The sequence below is a fragment of the Stylophora pistillata genome, chromosome 10 (genome assembly GCF_964205215.1).
Source record: "Stylophora pistillata chromosome 10, jaStyPist1.2, whole genome shotgun sequence".
Taxonomy (NCBI): Eukaryota; Metazoa; Cnidaria; class Anthozoa; order Scleractinia; family Pocilloporidae; genus Stylophora; species Stylophora pistillata.
In genome coordinates, this window is record NC_142528.1 from 7,283,071 (window position 1) to 7,305,795 (window position 22,725).

Here is a 22,725-nt window from a genome sequence, read left to right on the forward strand (position 1 = left end):
GTAAGTCTTCTTGTCTCTGATAGAAGAGATAAACATAAGAAAAAGTAGCATTAAGAGGTTCATTCCTTGTAAGAGTCTCCTCGAAACTTTTCCAAACTTAAGGCACCCTGAAATGCGAAAAAAAAAACATTGAATGATGTTTTAATCTTATTTGATATTGTCCTTTTGTAGCTCATGCAATGGCTAAAAAATCTTTGACTGACGTTTTGCGGTTTTGGCCAAATGACAGGGATTTTTTTTTCTTTTTTGGCGTTTAGTAATCGGAAGTACAGTTTATATATAAATCCTTAAGATCGACTTTTGATCTTTATAACAAACCAGGTATTTTGCAAACTACCTTGGAATTTCGTAAATTCCAATATCTTAAATTATTTTGATAATTTGCGTACGTAAGGCAACACACTATATGACTGGATGACGTTCACAAAGGGGGACAATCATTGTAATATTGATCGGTGGTTTACCAGAAGACATGGGGTGGGGTGGGGTGGGATGGAATGTTGGCAAGCACTAAACATAAATCTATGATAAATACCTCTCGTACGGTGAACTGTAGATGCCTTCATCTTGATTTGGGTCATGCTGATCCACACTAAGAAAAAGTTAAGGAACAAATTTTAAAGTGAAAAAAAAAAAAAACCTTTGAAGAGGTGGAGGGTGAGGTCTGTTGAGAGGGGAGGGGAGGGGGGAGCAGTCGGTAGGAACTATGGCTTGAATCTATTTATGGTTTATTCAATGAAAGACTGCCGCAAAGAGAGCGAATTTAGTTTGGAAATATCCTCTTTGTCTTACGTTATTTAACTTTTGAACGTTAGATTTGATGAATTATTTGGTAGTTTTGCTTTTTGATGGGTAGTTCACTTTTGATGAATGGGTATTTTACTTTTAATTTAGCTGAGAAACTCGGGAATATCCTTTCTCTAGTAAACTCCTGTTTCAGCGCAAGCTTCATAGTCATGAATGAGTGTGTCTCAGTAACGACATACGCTAGGGGCAATGTTGAGATGCAAAGTCCGTAGTAGGTACCCTACCTTTCGTACATGCCCGCATCAACTGTCTTCCCACTTTCAGCACTGAAAGAAGAAGGAAAAAAAAAACAGTTATAAATTGCCGCCAAAAAAAAAAGGATCTTCTTTTGCGCAGAATTAACAGAATGAATAATTATTGGCTTACCCGCCTGTGTAGAGAGGATTTTCACTTTCTCTGGTGGTATTTCTTTCGGAGGTACTCATGCTATCACTGTTGGTTCAAGACGAGATAAATTGGAAGAAACGATCGAATAAGAAGATGACTTAAGATTGGAAATTAAGAACAAACTTGAATAGAAACAGACGTAGTTCTCTAAATTCGCCCGTAATCTTCAGAAATCATGATCAAATCGATAGCCTGTGAAGAAAGCCCTGGGGAGAGGAGGGGGGTTGGGGCGAGTGGAGCGAACGAAATGTGCGGATGGGAGAGGGAGGGCTTGCCACAGACCCCCACTGACCAACGAGATTTCCAATCTCGTATGGACGAAAAATTTCCATTGGCTGAGAGCAACTCGTTGTCAATGAACCCTCGAACTAAACAGTCTTCGTGGCGACTACCTTTTAGAAAATGGCGGAGGACGGTGATTCCGAGAAGTTCTGCCCTCAAGAATCGATATCGAAGTAGAATATTTGTGGCAGCCATTCACTTGTTTAAGCTCAGGGCCTTGATAAGAACGCCGTCTTCATTCTCAAACTTAATTTTAATTTTGTCCGTTTTCACTGCATTATTTGCAGTGGGGAAGGACTAGAAAGGAACATAGGAACCATTCGTGCTAGTCCACCCTCCCACCCATCCCACCCCAGGGGAGGACATCCATCACACAGTAATCTCGTGTGTGGGAAATTAACGTCTCCTACCCCTAACCCTGCAGGAGACGGGACCTCCATTTATTCGTCCCTATCCGAGAAGACTAGAATATCTAACCATTTCTTGATGTTATAGAAAGGTAGCAAATTCTTCTCAATTATTTTAAGACCCTGAGTGTTGGTCCGGTCGGGGCTCGAACCCTCGACCTCCCGCACAACAGTCCAGCGCTCTATCCATTGAGCTAACCGGGAGGCGGTTAGCTCAACTTGCCCTTAACCACAACATTGCAAAGCCGATGGACGTTGGGTCCAGATCATCAATGTTTAAATTTGTATCCATCGCTGAGTTGAGGGTTGTCCTTTCGTCGGCGAGCCAAACAAATTAACGCTTCCCTGGTAGATATCGGTTTTGCATGTGCCGGGGAGCATACACGCAAGCTCTTTCTTGATATCACTATACTTAAGTGTATATTTATATAGTTTATACATCAAAATATACAGAAGTATATTCTGTATATTGTGCAATACCGCGCCTTAGTGGCTCTTTCTACCTGGACTTTTTCCTGTCGCTGTTGAGAACTTTCATTTCGACGAAAAATCACAGGAATCTGGACATTGACAAGCGGCCTTATTGATTCATAAAACTGGCAAAAACTGTTAGCTTTTCTTGCACAAGGAAGGCATATAATTTGAGATATGTGCGACTTATTTTCGAAGTGAAAATCGACCATTCGAAGGCGATCGGCGAAGACACACTGAAATTCTTCCCTTTGACTCTGATTAAAAATGTTTATAAAACTCTTGAAGCCCCTTCCAAAGTTAATTCTTTAATCTACTCCGGATCCACAAAACCGGCAAACTACGTCTTCTGGATTAACTTTTGGCTTTCTCCCTCTCTTAGATTTTGATACCAGATTCTCCTTGTCGTCTGACATTTCTCACTCACGTGGAGCAAGTTTTAGTTGTTGTTTTGACAGTTGCATGATTCACTGAGCTCTCGTTAACGGCGCTTTCTGATTGGTTAATTTTAAGAGGCGCTGATTGACATATGCAAGACGATATGAATATGAAAATATGGGGCGTTTCGTTTGTTAGTGGGGGTCTGTGGCAAGCCCTCCCTCTCCCCTTCGCACATTCCACTTGCCCCAATCCCCCTCCTTTCCCCCAGGGCTTGCTCCGCAGACTAAAATCGATTAATAGTTTGACCTAATGCTCATCTGAGATGTGGTTCCGTAAGATGATGGCAATTACTTCTTGCTTCTAGGTTATGAGAACGCTTCAATTCGATCACTTTTAAGACAGATTCATATAACTTTTCTAGCTCCTTGGAAAAGATTTCCTGTGACACTTGTGTGGAAGCACCCAAATATCGTGTTCTGTCTGTCGTGGGGCTCTTTAAACCTTCCCCTTTTGATGCTAACTTATACCTCTTTTATCACTATTTTCGCTGTCCACATTTATTGGGGTGTGGGAAGAAGTTTACTCATTTTTAAATCGCGAATATTAATGATCTATCTATTGTGTACATCAGTGAGTTAAAAGTACTGACTTTCTCCTTGATTTTCATTTTTCTTTTTCGGAGGGTGTCTTGATAATGTTTGGTAAGATTGTAGCTTAATTTGAATGACCACCCCTTTTTGAAGCTTGAATTGTTGCTTAACATTCGTGTGCCATCCATAACGCTCATCAAGACCCACAGGCAGTCTTGGTTTATTATAAAAGTAAAATACTCTTAATGAACTAAGCTTCGTGGAGATGACTCCTATGCATTGCAAGCTCACCTTTTGTACAATGGGTTGTCTCTTTCCTTCACTGTTTCATCGCTGAAAGAAGACAATTCGGAATCATATTTCGTGGAAAAACTTCAAGTGTGATATATAGTTTGGATTATATGAGTAAAATTGGCAAACTAGTTTAACCTGTTGTTATACATCCCATGCGGGTTGGCATTAGCGTAACGATCATCATTTCTTTCATCATCATGGCCAGAACTGAAAGCGAAAAAACAAACGTGTTTGATTATATTCCTCATACTCACACACATGCTATAAGCACCGTAGACCAACCTCATGATCAATCGCGGATCGGGCTCGCCAATTTGAGGATTTACTGCAGATGCAAGAAGTGAAGTAGAAGCGAAACGAGCATCACTGACAAATGTCGAATTTTAAGCCTGACGAAGAAGTTTCATAGGTCTTACACTGTGTTACACACATACCTTGATGTCGCGTTAATGTCGACTACCTACTCGTTTGGTCGGAAGCTCACTGTAGGTGCTTTCCGGTTTTCATTTTTCCTGCTACTCCTACAATATGTTTAAAGAACCCAAAATAGATTGCAATTCCATGCATCTGGCTATTAATGAGGTGAAAAACCGGCCAACTATACCTGAATGAAATATACGTTTTAAACGTTATTCAACTTTTGAACGTTAGATTTGATGAATTATTTGGTAGTTTGCTTTTTGATGCGTAGTTGACTTTTGATGAATGTGTATTTTATTTTTAATTTGGCGGAGAAAATCGGGAATATCCTTTCTCTATTAAATTCCTGTTTTAGAGCAAGCCTCTTAAGAGTCATATATTAGTGTGTCTCTCAGTATCGACATGCGCTAGGATTGGTCGCTTAAGTGAGCAGTGTTTTGATGCAAAACCCGTAGTAGGTACCCTACCTTTCGTACATGTCAGTATCAACTGTCTTCCCACTTTCAGCACCGAAAGAAGAAAAAAAGACAGTTATAAATTACTGCAGAAAAAAAAAAAAAAAACACGACGATCTTGTCTTGCAAAGAATTGACAGAATAAGTGTGATATTTTGGATCCTAAGAGTAAAATTGGCAAACTAGTTTAACCTGTTGTTATACATCCCACGTGGGTCGACATATGCGTAACGATCATCATTTCTTTCATCATCATGGCCAGAACTGAAAGCGAAAGAACAAACGTGTTTGATTATATTCCTCATACTCATACACATGTTATAAGCACCGTTGACCAACCTCAACCGCGCATCGGGCTCGCCAATTTGAGGATTTGCTGCAGATGCAAGAAGTGTAGTAGAAGCGAAACGAATTTTAACCCTGACGAAGAAGTTTGATGGGTCTTACCTTGTGTCACAAGCATACCTTGGGGTGGCGTAGATGTCGACTGCGCTCTCATCAAGTCGAAAGCTCACTGTTGGTGCTTTTCGGTTTTCATTTTTCCTGCTACTCCTGCAATATCTTTAAAAGATCCAAAATAGATTGCAATTCCATGCACCTGGTCATTGATGAGGTGAAAACCGCCTAATTATAACTGGATGAAACAAAACGTTTTGCTTCACTAATTGTGTGCAAATTTTTGTTTAGATTTTCCGCAGATCTTGCTTATTCTAAAGTTGCTATTCCTATTCAATGGAGTTGAGTTTTAAAACAAGATCATAAAGGCAACTTACGAGGGATTCCTATACTACTTGCTAGGTACCCTTGCGAAGATAGCAAAATTCTAAAATGGCACTTTATATCTTAAAATACGAAAACCATGAGTCATTTTAAGGATGTAATATCGATGAAAAACGGTTGAACTTACCGCTTTTTATGAAAACAAAACAAAGCTACTACGACCATCACACAAATTACTACCAAAGATACACTTAATGCAGCGATGAGGGAGGTGTTTGCTGCAGACTCGCTTTCATTGTCCAATGTATCCGAAAAACCTCCTCTCGTCTTAGAGATATCCTCAGTTCCGATGGTTGAGATGTGATCTGTTTTTTCTCGAGAGCTGAATCTGCTCTCTCTTGTAGAAGACATCTCTTGAGTGATCTCTGCGCCTGATGACGTTGTGGATGCTTTATCATTGACATTGCTTGTTTGAGTTGAGGCAAGGGTTGTACTAGTGGTCGTTTTGGCTGCTGTGTTTGGAAAAAAATAGCATCGGTTGGAGGCATATGCAGAATATTCCAGACAAGGATTCCTATCCCAGCCTGCTACAGTCATTTGATGGAATTAAACTACAATGAAGTTGATTATGAGAGTTAGTGGTTCTGTGGGAAAAGCCCACCAGGAATCCTGGGGTACCAGGCCTCTTATTCACAGACCCCTTGTGATTTTTTTTTAGGTATTTTTTATTTCAAATCCTACTGATAGACCCAATATCAGGAAACCCATTTGATGCTTAACCAAGAAAAAAAAAATGGGGGATGGCCTTACCTCAGTGAGGTAGTGTCTGTTCATTGAGTTTTAATTTCAAGTCATGGGAGGGGACGGGGTGAGATGGGGAGAAGTACCTTGACTCAGATTGTGTATTTATGTGCTGCTATATCTGGGTCCAGCTTTGTGATGAGAAACCTGGTTCTCACTCCTTTATTTAGAATTTGACGTTCCAAGTGACACAGAAGCAGCAGTATTGTATTTGAAGGCTCTTGTCCCATTGGACAAGTTTGAAGGAAAAATTCCTGCGATAATTTTGAAACATCAGATCTATTGTGTAGGAGGGGGATGAATAGGGGTATGCAAATCCGCCGATCCGCTACGATTTGGTAACCAAATCCGTCAGTCCGTTAAAAAAAATTGTTAAATCCGAATCCGTTCGCTACTTGCCTCGTAAAAAGGTGAAAAACACACCTTGAGCTTTTGTGTGTTAGCTAGGCAATGGCTTTTCCATCGAGCGAATTGCAATCGGTGGGGTACAGTGTCACGGATAAGACCCCGGGGACTCCCATATGAAAACAAACGGGGATGCTCGTCGGAAAATTTAAATTTAACCTCTAAAGCAGACCATCTGGGCGTGGCTTAAGCAAATTTTAACCTCTAAAAGAGACCGCTCATGTTCATGCATTGTCTCTTTGGCACTTGGTAAAATAGAAAAGTAGTTAATGTTGAGGTAATACGGTAAACAAAACAAGTTAAAAAGAAAATTTTACTTCTGTTTCACTTCGAGTAATTCTGTATTTCTTCGCGGAACCCTAAACGAGACCTTGGCGGCTTAAAATATTGGCGCTTTGCCTGGAACACCCTAAGCGAGACCAAAATCCAAAAAATGTACACCCCTGAGCGAGACGACGAGCATCCCCGTCTGTTTCATATGGGAGTTCCCCCCCCCCCCCCCAGGGGATAAGGGCGCGAACACAGCAGACGTCTCAGTGCGTTACTATTTCCCTGATGCGTGACATGCAGAGAGTCTCGTCCGTGACAAAGAAATACACATACTCACAAAACAGCGCATTTCTGACGATCGTTCAGATCCACAATCCGAACTTCCTCACAAGCAAATTCCAAAATCCGGACCTAAAAAATTGACAAAACCGCGAACCGTTGCAATTTCAGAATCCGCAAATCCGTTAAAATTTTGCTCTAAATCCGAAATCCGGGCAAAATAATTCTCAGAATCCGCCGATCCGTTAGCCTATTCACCCCCCTCGTGTAGTGAAAGATCGCACACTGGTTGATAGACAGTTGGTAAGTGAATATAATGTTACAGAATCTGTCAAGTGTCCATAACTGTATGTTATTGTTTATTTCATCCCTGCACACAATTTAAAATTTTCAGTACAAATGGCAATGTGCCATAAAAGGTAAGGTAAAGTCTGTTTACGAGCCCGTGGCCCATCAGTGTCCGGTGCTTAACTCCGGTTTCCATAGGATGAAGCAATTAGGAGTATTTCTACTCCCCCCCTGGATGGGATGCTAGTCCATCGCAGGGTTACCCCCCAGCATTAATTGTCGGTACCCATTTAAACACCTGGGTGAAGAGAGGTACTGTGAGAGTAAAGTGTCTTGGCTAAGAACACAGCACAATGTCTCTGGCCGGGGCTTCAACCCGGACCACTCGATCCGGAGTCGAACGCACCAACCATGAGGCCACCGCGCCTCCCACTGGCAATGTGCCATAGCTTCATGTAAATATTGATTTTGAAAGGAATGAGTATTAGTATGCTTGCTGATAGCTGCTGTTTAGTAAACTATTACAAATTAATGCAGAATTTTAACTGAATCTATTTTGATCCCTAAAATATTACCCCTCTCAATGCATTTTTAGGCAATACATTTGATCTTTTATCTTGAAAATGGCCAATAGATGTACTATAGATGTATGAAATACTTACAGAAGAAATGCATAGGGATAATTCATGAAAATGGATCACTCACTTGTACCTTAATTTTTGCACTTACACTTTTAACTCTTAACTCCCATGAGTGACCAAGATTGAATCTCCTTAAGATTGAAATCATGCAGACAAGGGATTAGAATAAAGAAAAATATCAATTAGGAGAATATTAGCTGATCCAATAGCAAATTCTCCAAAGTAACAGCACGAGAATTAATTTTTATGGTATACAGTAAAATCTTAGTAGACGTTTTGTTGTGTAGTATCACTAAGTATTTTTAAGAGTTGTGTCATATTTTGATGAGCCCATAGGGCGAGTCAAAATACAAATAATGAGTAAAAATACTCAGCGATACTACACAACAAAACGTCTCATAAGTTATTTATTGTCCAACACACCAAACTGTTATTTCAGTGCGGGCGAACTTCATGGATATTTATTTACGGGGAGTACGTGACAGAAGTATGTGAAGCAGAACAGAATTGGCGTGTTGTCGTGTTGCTGTTTCTATTTTCTTCAATAAATGAAGAAATTTCCTGGTCGTCTAGCTGTTTTTCTTAGTTCGATTCATCTAACAAACGTGGATCCATATTTGCCAGCCATTCCAACTCTTCGCCATCGGAAATATGATTCAAATTGTCTGCCATTTTTTTTTTTGTAACTACAATCCAATTCTTCGCTTGCGCGGTGCGAGAAAACCTATTTAACCGGTACTCTAGAGTACGAATACTGCGTGATATTTGTACTCATCTAAGGCGTTATTTGTACTCTACGAAGTGCAGTTGGATAATAAGGAGTATTACTAACGAGATATCTTGAGATTGAAAGGGTTACAATTACTTTTCTGAAACTTGTTTTCTGTCTCCTTCAGCACTGGCTCCTTCAAACACTGTATATATAACATTTAATTAAAAATTGTTTTCAGAATAATCTTTGGGAGGAGAACAAAATCCGCCTTTTCAAACTGACATCTGGTTCAGATGAGTTTGGTGTTGTAATTACTGATGACTATGTTTCCCACATCAAATCCAGAGTAACTGATACAAGCATTCTTCCAACTATTGGTTAGTGTGTGTCCTTTGATTTAATTATAGCACTGTGTGCAATATTTTAATGCTCCTTTTAAGAAGCATTCTAATAGTTTTGTAGTTTTAACATTTGTAGTTTTGTAGTTTTAACATCATAAATAGCGCTCTCTACTGCGAGGATCGTGCATCATGCGTATCTATAACCGCAGTTCAAAATAATTATATGAACTTCATATATTCATCATACCAGTTTTAACATTAGTAATGTTGTGTACATGATTGTATAAATGTTTTCCAGGTAATGGTTTTAGACCAAGACATACATGTAAAGCCCTGTTAGTGCCAGAGCTTGGCCTCTAACACTTTGTGAGTTTAATACAGTCATGCAAATTTTTGGTTAAATGTGAATGCTATACTACTATGTAGTTAACTTCCATTGTCTAGAAGCCCAGAATAGCTTTGGGCACACACCACAAGACTTGTTAAGTAAATACTAAATTGTCCACAGACACATTTAAGGGCTAAAAAGATATTACACATTTAGTTTCTGGGTATTATTTTCTTGGTAATAAATAATAACTTGTTTGAAGACCCCTTTTTCCTGACTGATGAGCAACAAACTCAGCCACGTCCGTGTTGAGAGTCAGAAGCTAAATTTGTTAGCATTGGAATTTGAACACTGAACCTTCATTCAGTAAACTCATCATAAACTGAACCCACTGTAATTTGCCTTTCCCTGAATGTGAGATTTTATAACTCAGCTAGTAGAGGCACCCAACCAGTGTCTGGGTGGTACTGGTTGCAATCTTGTTGAATCCGGAATTTTGCTCAACAGGTTTGGTGATATGAAACCATCAATGTTGAATCTTTTGCTTTCATTTAAACAATGTTGTAGACAAGTTTGCCAATGATGTGCTCCCGAATCATGCTGATGTCAGCATAAGTAAAATTGACATTACTGGCAAGTTCAAACTTTCTGAGGAGCAGATAACGTATGTAACATGAAACTTATTGATAAAGATATAATTACATTGATGTGATTGTTGTGTACAGGTAGATTTGCCCTCTAAAATACATTCTCTAAGTACATAGTATAATGCCATTCAAATGTTTTTGTTGATGATTTTCTGTTTGGCAACCTTTTCATTGAGGTATTTATTGCTAAAACATGTGCCATAGCTGAATAATATATAAAGTGTACAGTCTTGTAGTAAAAGTTAGGTTTAATAACTTTATTAATAAAGGGTTTTGCCCTCTGGGAGTACTTTCAATTGCCTTTTTATCAAACCTTTGTTTGGTTTTGTTTTTATGTTCTTAATTGCTTTGTTTGGTATTAAATCTCGTGCTCTATTTCAGAAGTTTGTTTTACATGTATTTCATGTGGTCTTTGGTTCAATTCGTAGACAACTGGTCAACATTGGTGTCCTTACAACCAGAGATGTAGGAAGCTGGTGGTTATCCATTCCTGGTGCAGGAATATTTATGAAGAACTTCTCTAATGGTAAAGGAAAGAAAGTTTTCCCTATTTTAAAGTAAATTAGCATGGGAGGTGTGTGTTATTTGCAACTTAATTACCCCATTTTAAGTGTCTGCTGGAGCATTTTTGAATATGCTTTCAATGCAGAACAATTTAGCATTACATCCCAAGAGACAGCTAAGAAACTAACCCAGTGAGGGTTTGTCAGTCAGGTGAGGTTTTTTAAAAACTAAACTTAATTGATGATGAGTGTTAGGTTTTGTGGTGGGTGAACATTTTAAATTGAAAACTTAGACTGTTGGGTAAAGGAGAATTTGGCTGAATTTCATCAGCTTTAGAATCGTTACTTGACAGTAATTTTCTCAACAGCCAAATTTCTGTGTAGCAAAAATGGGTCAAGTCTACATGTGAATGATTTTTTGTTATTGCTAATATTGTATTCATTATTGTTTTAATATTTCTTTTATCTTTTTAGTATTGGTATTATTTAGCATAACTTTAAACTTGGTGTAAGGCTGATTATTGTTAAATATGCTGTTGCTACAAATTAATGTTGATTTTTTTTAAGGAAGAAAAGCTCTTATTCAAATGTTCAAAAAGAGGAAATATCAGGAGATTCTCGAGAAGGTACAATATGTTTAGATGCTAGATTGATTTTTTTCCCTTCCTTTTTAAATTCTTTCCAACACTACAAATTTAACTTTAATTTAAAAAAAAAAAGATAAAAAATCAGGAAAAGGCCTGAACTGTGTTCTGCTTCATTGCAAAACTACAAAACATGCAGAAAGCGGTTAGAACATGAAAGACATTAAGAGAAAACCTGAAAGATATTCAGTTCAGGAACAATCAAAAGTCCAACTTACTGTAACCTACAGTCCCACTTTACTATTAAAAAGCATGCATTTTGCACTCCTTCAGAGTGCACATGTTATAACAAACCTTAATTATGCACAGCATTCCATATGTGAAAATTTTTTGTGCAACAAAATAGTCATGTAATTAGTTCACGGCTGTAAGTGATGCAGTTAAATTCTTAGCTGACTGATTTGTTCTTCAAAATTAGAAGCATCAGTGAGTCACAAATGAAAACAATTGTGTTCCAATTGCTATTTTCATATGATGCACGATCCTCGCAGGAGATAGCGCTATTTAAGCAATAGCGAAAATCAGACCTGAAAAAAATCAGGCCTGTACGGGATTCGAACCACTGACCTCTGCGATACTAGTGCAGCGCTGTACCAATTCAGCTAACAAGCCAACTGGGAGCAGGCCCTTAAGTTGATTCGTAGTAAACCCGTGAAAGTGATAAATGAGATACAGTGATATATCCCGTACAGGCCTGATTTTTTTCAGGTCTGATTTTCGCTATTGCTTAAATAGCGCTATCTACTGCGAGGATCGTGCATCATATGTATCTAATACCGCAGTACAAAATATATGAACTTCATATATTTCATTGTATCTCAATTGCTATTTTATTTGCATGGTATTTTTCTCCAGGATATGCATGCTTACTTTACTAGAATAGGTGTTAAAAGAATAATAATCCTCCCAACAAAATGCAGAAAAAAAAACAAACAAACATACAAGCAAACCAAAAATATAGTAAAGGGAGGACGCACATTGCAAAATGATAAAGACCTGACCATTATTTTCAATGAATCTTTGAGACCATACGATGACATCAAATTTTGTGCACTGGTAAATTTGTTTTGCCAAGCTATTATACTAATTTCAAAGAACTATTGGTTACATAAATGGTTGGGTCGGTTTATTAAATATATTATTACTGTTTGTCATTGGTATAATTTCAGAGCTGAGCAAAGAGTTTCCAGCATTCTAATTAGTCGAGCGGTTCCTTATATGACGCTACATAAACCGCTCCACGCTGTTTACATAAAATTTTAAAATAAAATGCTTATAAATGTTACTAAAATGTTATGATTTAAGAAATTTCTCTGTTGTTCAGCTCTGAAATGATACTAAAACAATTATTTGCCTCAGGTTCGGTGAACATTGTCGAATAATCCCCTCGACTTCGTCTCGGGGGTTATTCGACGATATTCACCGAACCTGAGGCGAATAATTGTTAATTACAACTTGATGAGGGCAAGCGTGGCCAGGGATTTCCTTTGCAATGAACTCACCGTGTGGACTTGAGAAAGTTGGAAATGATGTGCAGTTGAAGGTACGTGCATGTCCTTGGGTTCACTCTGTTTTGCTTTTGGTCTTAAACAGGATCTCCTCAGCCGTAAATTTGATACACATTCTAAGCTTGGAATAAGATACCATGTCTATGATATTATCGGTGCTGACATTGTCAAAAGGTAACCGCTTGCGTAGTTTTTTCTCCTTCTTTCACTGTAAATAACAGTTTTACGTGAAGCCAAGATCCACTAACTCCAAATATGTGGCTTAAGGTAAAAAAGAAGGCTGCTTTTTTCAACTGCTGTTTTTCGCTTACAGGCGCGTAGCGTGGTCATTTTTTCAAGTACGCACAAGTAATATGATCTAGAAACCTAAGTAAACTGACCGAAAAATACTGCGTTCTTTATTTCTTGTTCGAAATAGTTGTGTGAACACAAGCAAAGAACAAAGCGTCTTGCCCTAATTTTGAGCAAACTTGGCGCAAACACAACAGTGTTTTCAAAATTTTCTGGTCACTTCAAGTACGCACGTGCGTATAGGACGCTACGCGCCTAGCTTAAACTGTCAGCTATTAGCAAAATCTTTCGGTCAATTTTGGTTGAAAGAGCTGGAGGGGGAAAGGGTGATGTTGTTAACTTCGATATTAATTTTGTAGTCCATAAAGCCATCCTATTGTGAATACAGAACAGAAATTACCTTTAAAGAGCGCAAAAATTCCCTGCTACATATGAAGATGTAAATTCGTGGCATAGGTATCAGTCATAAGAGTTAACTTATCATTAATAAAAGTTGTAACAATAATCTGAATTGTTTATTTCCCTTTCCTTTACACAAACAGCTCGGATACTACGTCAGGACGTTTACTGAGACTGGATATCCAATCAGAGAGTCGAGCGAGATCAAAAAGATGATCAGTCTCCTTAGCAGCTATTGGTTGGTCTCTTCTCGCAAAGCAGGAAAAAAGGGGTTTCAAGACACGACCAAATGACGGCTGCAAATGAGAGTATATAATGACACGTGCTCCTATTTGTTGAGGTGCTCAAAATAGTTTTTATGAAACTAATTGGTTTCTTTTTAAATTTATGAACAATTAGCAGTTGTACTGCAAGTCTTCTTGTCTCTGCTAGAATGGATAAAAATAATAAAAGGTAGCATTAAGAGGTGTCCTTTCCTTGTAGGAGTCTCCTTGAAACTTTTCCAAACTTAAGGCACCCTGAAATGCAAAAAAAAAGAAAAAGAGTAGAATAATGTTTTAGTCTTATTTGATATTCTTCTTGTGTAGTTCATGAAATGGCTAAAAAAAACCCAGATTGACGTACTGCGGTTTTGGCCAAATGGCAGAGACTTTTTTCTCCTTGGCGTTCAGTATTCCGAAGTACAGTTTATCTATAAATCCTTATAAATCGCGAAAGGAAGGGCTTGAGGTCAATTTTTGGTCTTTATAATACACCAGGTATTTTGCAAACTACCTTCCAATTTCATAAATTCCAATATTTTAAATTATTTTGATTATTTGCTTATGGAAGGCAACACACCATATGACTAACGTTCATAAAGGAGGACAATCATTGCAATCTTGGTCGGTGGTAAACCAGAAGACGGGGGGGGGGTGGGGTGGAATATTGGCAAGCACTATACAGAAATCTATGATAAGTACCTCTCGTACGGTGAACTGTAAACGCCTTCATCTTGATTTGGGTCATGCTGATCCACACTAAAAAAAAAAGTCAGGGAACAAATTTTAAAGTGAAAAAAAAAAAAACCTTTGAAGAGGTGGAGGGTGAGGTCTGTTGAGAGGGGGAGCAGTCGTGAGGTCTGTTGAGAGGTGGGAGCAGTCGTAAGGTCTGTTGAGAGGGGGAGCAGTGGTGAGGTCTGTTGAGAGGGGGAGCAGCCGTGAGGTCTGTTGAGAGGGGGGAGCATTCGTGAGCTCTGTTGAGAGGGGGCAGCAGTCGTGAGTTCTGTTGAGAGGGGGGAGCAGTCTTGAAGACTGTTGAGAGGGGGAGCAGTGGTGAGGTCTTTAGAGAGGGGGAGCAGTCGTGGTCTGTTGAGAGGGGGGGAGCAGTTGTGAGGTCTGTTGAGAGGGGGGCAGTCGTGAGGTCTGTTGATAGGGGGAGCAGTCGTGAGGTCTTTTGAGAGGGGGGGCAGTCGGTAGGAACCATGGCTTTTGAATCTAGCTATGGTTTATTCAATGAAAGACTGCTGCAAAGACAAGGAATTTAGTTTGGAAATATCCTCTTTGTCTAACATTATTTAACTTTCGAACGTTAGATTTGATGAATTATTTGGTAGGTTTGCTTTTTCATGTGCAGTTCATTTTTGATGAATGAGTATTTTACTTTTAATTTAGCTTAGAAAATCGGGAATATCCTTTGTCTAGCAAACTCCTGTTGGCCAACGCAAGCTTCATAGTCATGTATGAGTGTGTCTCTCAGTAACGACATACGCTAGGATTGGTTAATTAAGTAGGCAGAGTTCTGATGCAAAGCCCGTAGTAGGTACCCTACCTTTCATATATGCCAGCATCAACTGTCTTCCCACTTTCAGCACTGAAAGAAGAAAAAAAAACAGTTATAAATTGCTGCCGAAAAATAAAAGGCGATCTTGTTTTGCAAAGAATTAACAGAATGAATGCTTATTGGCTTACCCGCCTGTGTAGAGAGGATTTTCACTCTCTTCGATGGTATTTCTTTCGGAGGTACTCATACTATCACTGTTGATTTAAGACGAGACAAAATGGAAGAACTGATCGAATGAGAAGATAATTTAAGATCGGAAATTAACAAACTTAAATAGAAACAGACGTACTTCTCTAAATTTGCCCTTAATCCTAAAAAATCATCATCAATTAATTGACCTAATGCTCATTTGAGATGTGGTTCCGTAAGATAATGGGGATTACTTCCTGACACTAGAATGCACGTCATTTCCAAGGGACCACAATATTTCTTAGTGCTTCTAGTTCATAAGAACGCTTCAATTCGATCACTTTAAAGACAGATTCATATAACTCTTCTAGCTCCTTGGAAATGATTTCCTGTGACACTTCTATGAAAGTACCCAAATATCGTGTTCTTTCTGTCACGGGGTTCTTTCAACCTTCCCAGTTTGACATTAGCTTTTACCTCCTTAATCGCTATTATCGCTGTACACATTGATTAGGGTGTGGGAAGAAGTTTATTCACTTTTCAATCGCGAATATTAATGATCTATGTATTGTGTAAAAAGTACTGACTTTCTCCTTGTTTTTTTTTTTTTTGTTTTGTTTTTTTTGTTCGGAGGGTGTCTTGATAATGTTTGGTAAGATTGTAGCCTTATTTGAATCGACTACCCCTTTTTGAAGCTTGAATTGTTGCTAAACATTCGTGTGCCATCTTAACGTTCATCAAGATCCACAGAAAGTCTTGGTCTATTATTAAAGTAAAATACTCTAATAAACTAAGCTTCGTGGAGAGATGACTCCTGTGCATTGCAAGCTCACCTTTTGTACAATGGGTTGTCACTTTCCTTCACTGTTTCATCCCTGAAAGAAGACAATTCGGAATCAAATGTCGTGCAAAAGCTTTAAGTGTATTGGTTTGAATTATATGGGTAAAATTGGCAAACTAGTTTAACCTGTTGTTATACATCTCATGCGGGCTGGCATATGCATAACGATCATCATTTCTTTCAATAGCATGAGCAGAACTGAAAGCGAAAAACAAACGTATTTGATTATATTCCTCGTACTCACACACATGTTATAAGCGCCGTCGCCCAACCTCAACCGCGCATCGAGCTCGCCAATTTGAGGATTTACTGCAGATGCAAGAAGTGAAGTACAAGCGAAACGACCATCAGTGAGAAATGTCAAATTTTAACCCTGAGGAAAAAGTTTCATAGGTCTTCCGTTGTGTTACACACATACCTTGGGGTGGCGTAAATGTCGACTGCTTTCTCATCTGGTCGATAGCTCACTGTAGGTGCTTTCCGGGTTTCACTTTTCCTGCTGCTCCTGCAGTATATTCAAAAAACCCAAAATAGATTGCAGTTCCATGCATCTGGCTATTAATGAGGTGAAAAACCGGCCAACTTTAACTGGAGGAAATAATCGTTTTAAATTTTATTTAACTTTTGAACGTTAGATTTGATAAATTATTTGGTAGTTTTGCTTTTTTTGATGCGTAGTTCACTTTTGATGTATTTTACTTTTAATTTGGCTGAGAAAATCGAGAATATCCTTTCTCTCGTAAACTCCTGTTTCAGAGCAAGCCTCCTAACAGTCATGTATAAGTGTGTCTCTCAGTAACGCTAGGATTGGTCGATTAAGTGGGCAGTGTTCTGATGCAAAGCCCGCAGTAGGTACCCTACCTTTCGTACATGCCCGGATCAACTATCTTCCCACTTTCAGCACTGAAAGAAGAAAAAAAGACAGTTATGAATTACTGCGAAAAAAGCCACGACTATCTTCTCTTGCAAATAATTGACAGAATGAATGCTTATTGGCTTACCCGCCTGTGTAGAGAGGATTTTTACTTTCTTTGATGGTATTTCTTGCAGAGGTACTCACGCTATCACTGTTGATGCAAGACGAGACAAATTGGAAGAAACGATTCAATGAGAAGATAATTTAAGATTTGAAATTAAAAACAAACTAAATAGAAACAGGCATTCTTCTCTAAACTCGCTCTTATTCTTAACGAATCATGATCAGTTAATAGTTTCACCTGTGCTCATCTGAGATGTGGTTCTGTAGGATGATGGGAATTACTTCCTAACAGTAGAATGCACGTTATTTCCAAGGGACCTCAATATTTCTTAGTGCTTCTAGTTCGCTTTAATTCGAATACTATAAAGACAGATTCTTACAAATTTTCTAGCTCCTTGGAAAAGATTTTCTGTGACACTTCTGTGGAAGCACCCAAATATTGTGTTCTTTCTGTCACGGGGTTCTTTCAACCTTCCCCTTTTGATATTAAATTATACCTCTTTAATCGCTATTATCGCTGTCACCAATGATTAGAGTGTGGGGAGAAGTTGATACACTTTTAAATCGCGAATATTAATGATCTATGTATTGTGTACATCAGTGAGTTTAAAGTACTGACTTTTTCCTTTTTTTTGTTTTTTCGGAGGGTGTCTTGATAATGCTTGGTAGCAAAATTGAATTTGAATCGACCACCCCTTTTTGGAGCTTGAAATGTTGCTAAACATGCGTGTGCCTTAAATAACGTTCATCAAGACCCACAGAAAGTCTTGATTTATTATTAAAGTAAAATACTCTTAATGAACTAAGCTTCGTGGAGAGATGACTCCTGTGCATTGTAAGCTCACCTTTCGTACAATGGGTTGTCACTTTCCTTGACTGTTTCATCGCTGAAAAAAAAGACAATTCGGAATCACATATCGTGGAAAAGCTTAAAGTGTGATAGTTTGGATTATATGGGTAAAATTGGCAAACTTGTTTAACCTGTTGTTATACATCTCGTGCGGGTTGGCATATGCGTAACAATCATTATTTCTTTCATCATCATGGGCAGAACTGAAAGCGAAAAAACAAACGTGTTTGATTATATTCCTCGTACTCACACACATGTTATAGGCCCCGTCGCCCAACCTCAACCGCGCATCGGGCTCGCCAATTTGAGGATTTACTGCAGATGCAAGAAGTGAAGTAGAAGCGAAACGACCATCAGTGACAAATGTCGGATTTTAACCCTGACGGAGGAGTTTCATAGGTCTTACATTATGTTACACACATACCTTGGGGTGGCGTAAATGGCGACTATCTTCTCGTTTGGTCGAAAGCTCACTGTAGGTGCTTTCTGGTTTTCATTTTTCCTGCTACTCCTGCAATATGTTTAAAGAACCCAAAATAGATTGCAATTCCATGCACCTGGCCATTGATGAGGTGAAAAACCGGCTAATTATAGCAGGATGAAAGAAAACGTTTTGCTTGAGTAATTGTGTGCCAATTTTTGTTTAGATTTTCCAAAGATCTTGCGTACTCTCAAGTTGTTATTCATAGTCGATGGCTGGGTTTTAAAATAAGATCATAAAGGTAGCTTACGAGAGAATCCTATACTACTTGCTATGAACCCATGCGAAGGTAACAAATTTCTAAAATGGCACTTCATATCTGAACTGAAATAGGTAAACCATGTGGCATTTTAAGCATGTAATAACGATGAAAAACGATTAAACTTACCGCTTTTTGTGAAAACAAAACAAAGCTACCGCGACTATCACACAAATTACTACAAAAGATGCACTTAATGCAGCGATGAGGGAGGTGCTTGCTGCAGACTCGCTTTCATTGTCCAGTGTATCGGAAAAACCTTCTCCTCTCGTCTTGGAGAGGTCCTCAGTTCCGATGGTTGTGATGTGACCTGTTTTTTCTCGAGAGCTGAATCTGCTCTCTTTGGTAGAAGATAACTCTTGAGTGGTCTCCGCGCTTGATGACGTTGTGGATGCTTTATCATTGACAGTGCCCGTCTGAGTTGAGACAAGGGTTGTACTGGACATCTCTTGAGTAGTCTCTGCGCTTGATGACATTGTGGATGCTTTATCATTGTCTATACTTGTCTGAGTTGAGGCAAGGGTTGTACTAGTGGTCGTTTTGGCTGTTGTGTTTGGAAAAAATAGCATCGGTTGGAGGCATATGCAGAATATTCCAGACAAGGATTCCTTTCCCAGCCTCTTACAGTCATTTGATGGAATTAAACTGCAGTGTACTTGATTATGAAAGTTAGTGGTTATGTAGGAAAAGCCCGTAAGGAATCAGTTATTCCGCATAAAATCGACAGTGGATACTACTATTGTTTTAGTAAAAATCTTCTAGTAATTAAAAACGTAACAAGCCATGTGCTTTTTTTTTTTTGTTATTTTGATAGCAACCGCACGCTGTCAGGCCACTTGCTCTTCTCACTAACTATCACGCAATAGAATACCGTAGCCAACCAGATTGAAACATTCTAGTCAGAATGCAAGTTAGCTTAACAGCAGGGCTTCTGACTAATAACCATTATGATAGTTACTATGTGTTCTTAAATCGGCCAATTTTGCGAGCTGTACTCTACTGAGTAGCTTGTTAAAATGTTGAGCTGTTCGTGTGGACAGAATCTCTCACTTTATCCCGTCCCTTCCCGTTTTAGTTTGAAAAAGTTAGAGGCCTTTATTTTGAAAATTAATTTCGAGAAAGTTAAGACTCGTGAGAAAATAGAAATCACAGTGGAGAAAACGGAGTACGAACCTTCGATAGGTTAGTTACATTTTCGTCAATTGTTTTTTTTTTTTATTTTAGTACTAAAAATCATATCAAACTCCTTAATTACTTGTAAATGCTGGTCTATTTTGCCTTTCGTAAAACTACCTGTCTCCGGTCGCTTTACCGAAAGGGCCAAAACCCTTGAAAAATGAAGCATACAGAGAAATCAACTTTCCGAGAATGATGAAACGTAACTATGAAAGTGATCAGACGTCTTAACTTTTAGATTCACCTCTTATCCTTATTGCTTGATACCTGGCCCGAAATCCTTTGTCTATCACAGTAGCATCTGAGCGAAAAACAACCGTAACATTATTACCACTGGATCTTATCTGTAGTGTGGACGTTTCGCAGACTGAACCAATCAAAACTTGTGTGCCGTTAGTAAATGTTTCCTGCACGTCGACAAAGTCGTAGTCGCAACCATTCCGCTCTAAACTAACTTCTTCAAAAGTGATCAGAATAGCGTAATTCCAAGGGACTTCAATGTGCCACTTGCACAAGGCCTTGTTGTTATAGTTCTGTGGATAGTATGGACTCCAGAATGTGCCATTCAGTGCAGTCATTGTCCATGTGCACTCTATTCAAGTGTAAGGAAAAGTAAGTTAAGAAAAAAATACATAAACGTTGTCAAATTTTAGTGGTATTCTAGGAACTGAGTGGTTGGCCTTCTAAATCAATCCAAGAAGAGGCCTATCCTTCCTTCTCCGATTCTGTTTTCCTCCGATTAGCGCTGACCCTGGGTTAAATTGTTATTCCGGTTACTATGTTTCTCTGTTCAAAACCCGTTTTGGGATAATTTCCCAATTCTTTCTAAGCATTCAATCATCAAACTGTAGACAAATGAAATTTAACTGAATTTTCTTTTAGAGCTTTCAGATCTGAATCAAATTTTAAACTAACTCTGGGTTATCTTAATCAACCTTTAAAACAACCTGGCCCAGAAATTGATGATAATAGAGCCTGGTACCTCTATAATAACAGTAATATATTTTCGGTGGGTGGAGGTCCGCTCCATACGGATAGGGGAACGAATTCTCGTCTCGATTAACATTATCTTCTGTGTCATATGTGATGTATTCTCTCTTATGTATGGTGTACAGAACGGCTTGGCAATGTCGTCTAAACGCCATCAGGTAAAAGGGAGACGCAAAAGGAAGCTCGATTGGCTCTTTATATCCGTCTTTGGTGCTCTTGCAGCAAAAGTATATCTTTGTGTTTTGATCAAATACTCCTTCTGGAAGAACGCCGCGATGAGCATTTTTGTTTCTTCCATCTTCGTCATCCCAATATACCCACCCACTCAACAATCCATCTGGACAATCGTGGCCTTTCTGATAAATGCAGTACTCTCCCGCAGGCCATCGCGGTCGGTTTCTTTCTACTGTTTCTGTCGAGTTGTCCTTTATGCAGAAATACTGTTTGACATCACCCGCCGAGACCCGGCCTTTGAGCTGTGAGTTCGGCGAGACAGTAGTATCACTTCTAAAGTTTTCAAGATCCTGGTAGATGTACCCTGTTTGCCAGTGAAATCCGTTTGCTCCTGGACAACCACTTTTAGGCATAGGTAGTCCATACCTTCCTGACGGCCACATGGTAGCACCGCAAACTATGGAGAATTAAGATAAGGGTTTTGCAAGTAACCGGCCGTGTTTATTCCGGCTTACTATTTCAGAGGCAACATTTCAAGTCGATTCCTGTTCAATCTGTCCCGTCCGAACTTATATAGATAGTTGAAAACCCTTCGCATGGATTAATTTTCAACGTCTCATACAAAAGAAATTGTGGCAAACTCTTGAAAAGGATACTTCGAGTAATTCTTTGCCAAGGTCTTACTAATTCTGAAGATTGTGCTCGACAATGGAGAAGCTCAATGAACGCGGAAATGTCGCTCTTTTCAACAAACACGTCTTCCTGTTTTACGATACAACTGAGTTCGATAGCATTTGTACGGAGCGCACTCGACGAAGCAATTCTTGCGTGGCAGACATTGAGTAATTACGTGGTTGCAGTATGCATAATAAGTCATGATTTTTTCGGCAGGCTACTCTATTTAGCATTTTACAGCGCCAACCCGCTGGGTTTATCTAATCAAAAATCATTTGTGAAGGAAGAAAATAATTATCTTATGAGAAAAGTTACATTCTTTTTAGTTTTGAATTTCTCCCGTCGAATTTTCATAGTGGCACTGCCTCTATGATAATAAAATCTTAAACCCGGGAGAAGTGATTCTTAGATTTTTACTACTGTAAAGTTATCGCTCGAAGCATCTACGCACAAGCCTCCTTCAATTTCAACAAGTGGTCTCAAAGTTATTTTACTGTAGCTCGTTGAAATATGCCGTACCTTATCAAAGTTTACCGTTACAAAATCAGTCCCTGTTAATAGATTTGTTCAATTTTGTATCCACAATTCAGACCATAGATACTAAAGCGTAGAAATGTTGTTGTGATACCGTCCGCGTCAAACGTGAAAGTAAACAAGTTTCAGCACATACCTTCGAAAGTAAGACAGCTGAGACACAGAAATCTTATTGCTCTTTGAAGAACGTTTAGATGTCGCGATTGCAACAAAGTGTCAATCATATTTTGTTCTTTTCATCGGTTCTTCGTTGTGTAAAATCTATTTACATGGGCTTGAACGTAACTACAATTTTATCTGTTCGAGCCAACCCTAGATGATTTATGCGTGACCTTGTAGATATATAAACAAAGCAAAGAGGAAATTAGTCTCAGTAATTCACAATGAGTACGTTCTTAAATTTCCATGACTTCCTGACGTTACTTCCTTTTCTAGAGCTGGCTGCTCACGTTTCAATCAATTGCTTCCAGGACCTTCCGACTTGATGGAAGATACATTATTTGAAGAGGAACGGGATTTTCCCATTTTTCTCGCGACTTTGGTAT

General features: G+C 38.9%; 4 protein-coding genes across 6 annotated transcripts in view; 1 reads left to right on the forward strand and 3 right to left on the reverse strand.

The window, feature by feature from the left end:
• LOC148721626 (uncharacterized) lies at positions 1 to 22,511 on the reverse strand. 2 transcript variants are annotated; one of them, XM_088737189.1, is made up of 15 exons: positions 22,317 to 22,511; positions 20,790 to 21,428; positions 20,052 to 20,399; positions 18,761 to 19,175; positions 18,316 to 18,402; positions 18,023 to 18,094; positions 17,887 to 17,928; positions 17,064 to 17,129; positions 16,924 to 16,965; positions 16,481 to 16,567; positions 16,055 to 16,096; positions 15,221 to 15,286; positions 1,032 to 1,073; positions 536 to 592; positions 1 to 107 (listed from the first exon to the last, which is right to left on the reverse strand). In XM_088737189.1, the coding sequence occupies exons 1-15, from the start codon at positions 22,402 to 22,404 to the stop codon at positions 98 to 100; spliced, it is 2,103 nt and encodes a 700-aa protein (XP_088593315.1). In that variant the 5' UTR covers positions 22,405 to 22,511; the 3' UTR covers positions 1 to 97. The 2 variants fall into 2 exon arrangements, 1 of the variants encoding a protein (XP_088593315.1); XR_015992853.1 differs by lacking the exons at positions 1 to 107; positions 536 to 592; positions 1,032 to 1,073 and adding exons at positions 15,092 to 15,122; positions 16,307 to 16,371 and having other exon boundaries at positions 22,317 to 22,510.
• Positions 1 to 22,725, reverse strand: part of LOC111333561 (uncharacterized) — a 48,549-nt gene that overhangs the window by 23,250 nt on the left and 2,574 nt on the right. The window lies entirely within an intron of this gene.
• Positions 5,831 to 13,552, forward strand: LOC148721627 (winged helix repair factor 1-like). The gene is made up of 9 exons (XM_088736069.1): positions 5,831 to 5,888; positions 6,186 to 6,301; positions 7,219 to 7,272; positions 8,849 to 8,987; positions 9,847 to 9,943; positions 10,355 to 10,452; positions 10,997 to 11,055; positions 12,667 to 12,755; positions 13,415 to 13,552. Exons 1-9 carry the CDS (start codon positions 5,831 to 5,833, stop codon positions 13,485 to 13,487), a joined length of 783 nt encoding a protein of 260 aa, XP_088592195.1. The 3' UTR covers positions 13,488 to 13,552.
• Positions 13,366 to 22,725, reverse strand: part of LOC148721628 (uncharacterized) — a 25,490-nt gene continuing 16,130 nt past the window's right edge. For both annotated transcript variants that reach the window (XM_088737211.1, XM_088737214.1), the window contains exons 10-11: positions 14,234 to 14,290; positions 13,366 to 13,789 (exon numbers count right to left, since the gene is read on the reverse strand). In XM_088737211.1, coding sequence (XP_088593337.1) covers positions 13,780 to 13,789; positions 14,234 to 14,290 — 67 coding nt within the window. In that variant the 3' untranslated portion in view covers positions 13,366 to 13,779. The remainder of the gene's footprint in view (positions 13,790 to 14,233; positions 14,291 to 22,725) is intronic.

Bases quoted from the DNA above. Each gene is read 5' to 3' on its own strand.
- LOC148721626 (XM_088737189.1), bottom strand. From the start codon at position 22,404: ATGATTGACACTTTGTTGCAATCGCGACATCTAAACGTTCTTCAAAGA. The intron at 18,403-18,760 runs GTAAGTTTAATC...AACATATTGCAG, and splicing joins TTTTGTTTTCACAAAAAGCG to GAGTAGCAGGAAAAATGAAA. The intron at 1,074-15,220 runs GTAAGCCAATAA...TTCTTCTTTCAG, and splicing joins AATCCTCTCTACACAGGCGG to TGCTGAAAGTGGGAAGACAG.
- LOC148721627 (XM_088736069.1), top strand. From the start codon at position 5,831: ATGAAGTTGATTATGAGAGTTAGTGGTTCTGTGGGAAAAGCCCACCAG. The intron at 5,889-6,185 runs GTACCAGGCCTC...TCCTTTATTTAG, and splicing joins AGCCCACCAGGAATCCTGGG to AATTTGACGTTCCAAGTGAC. The intron at 11,056-12,666 runs GTACAATATGTT...GGTCTTAAACAG, and splicing joins ATCAGGAGATTCTCGAGAAG to GATCTCCTCAGCCGTAAATT.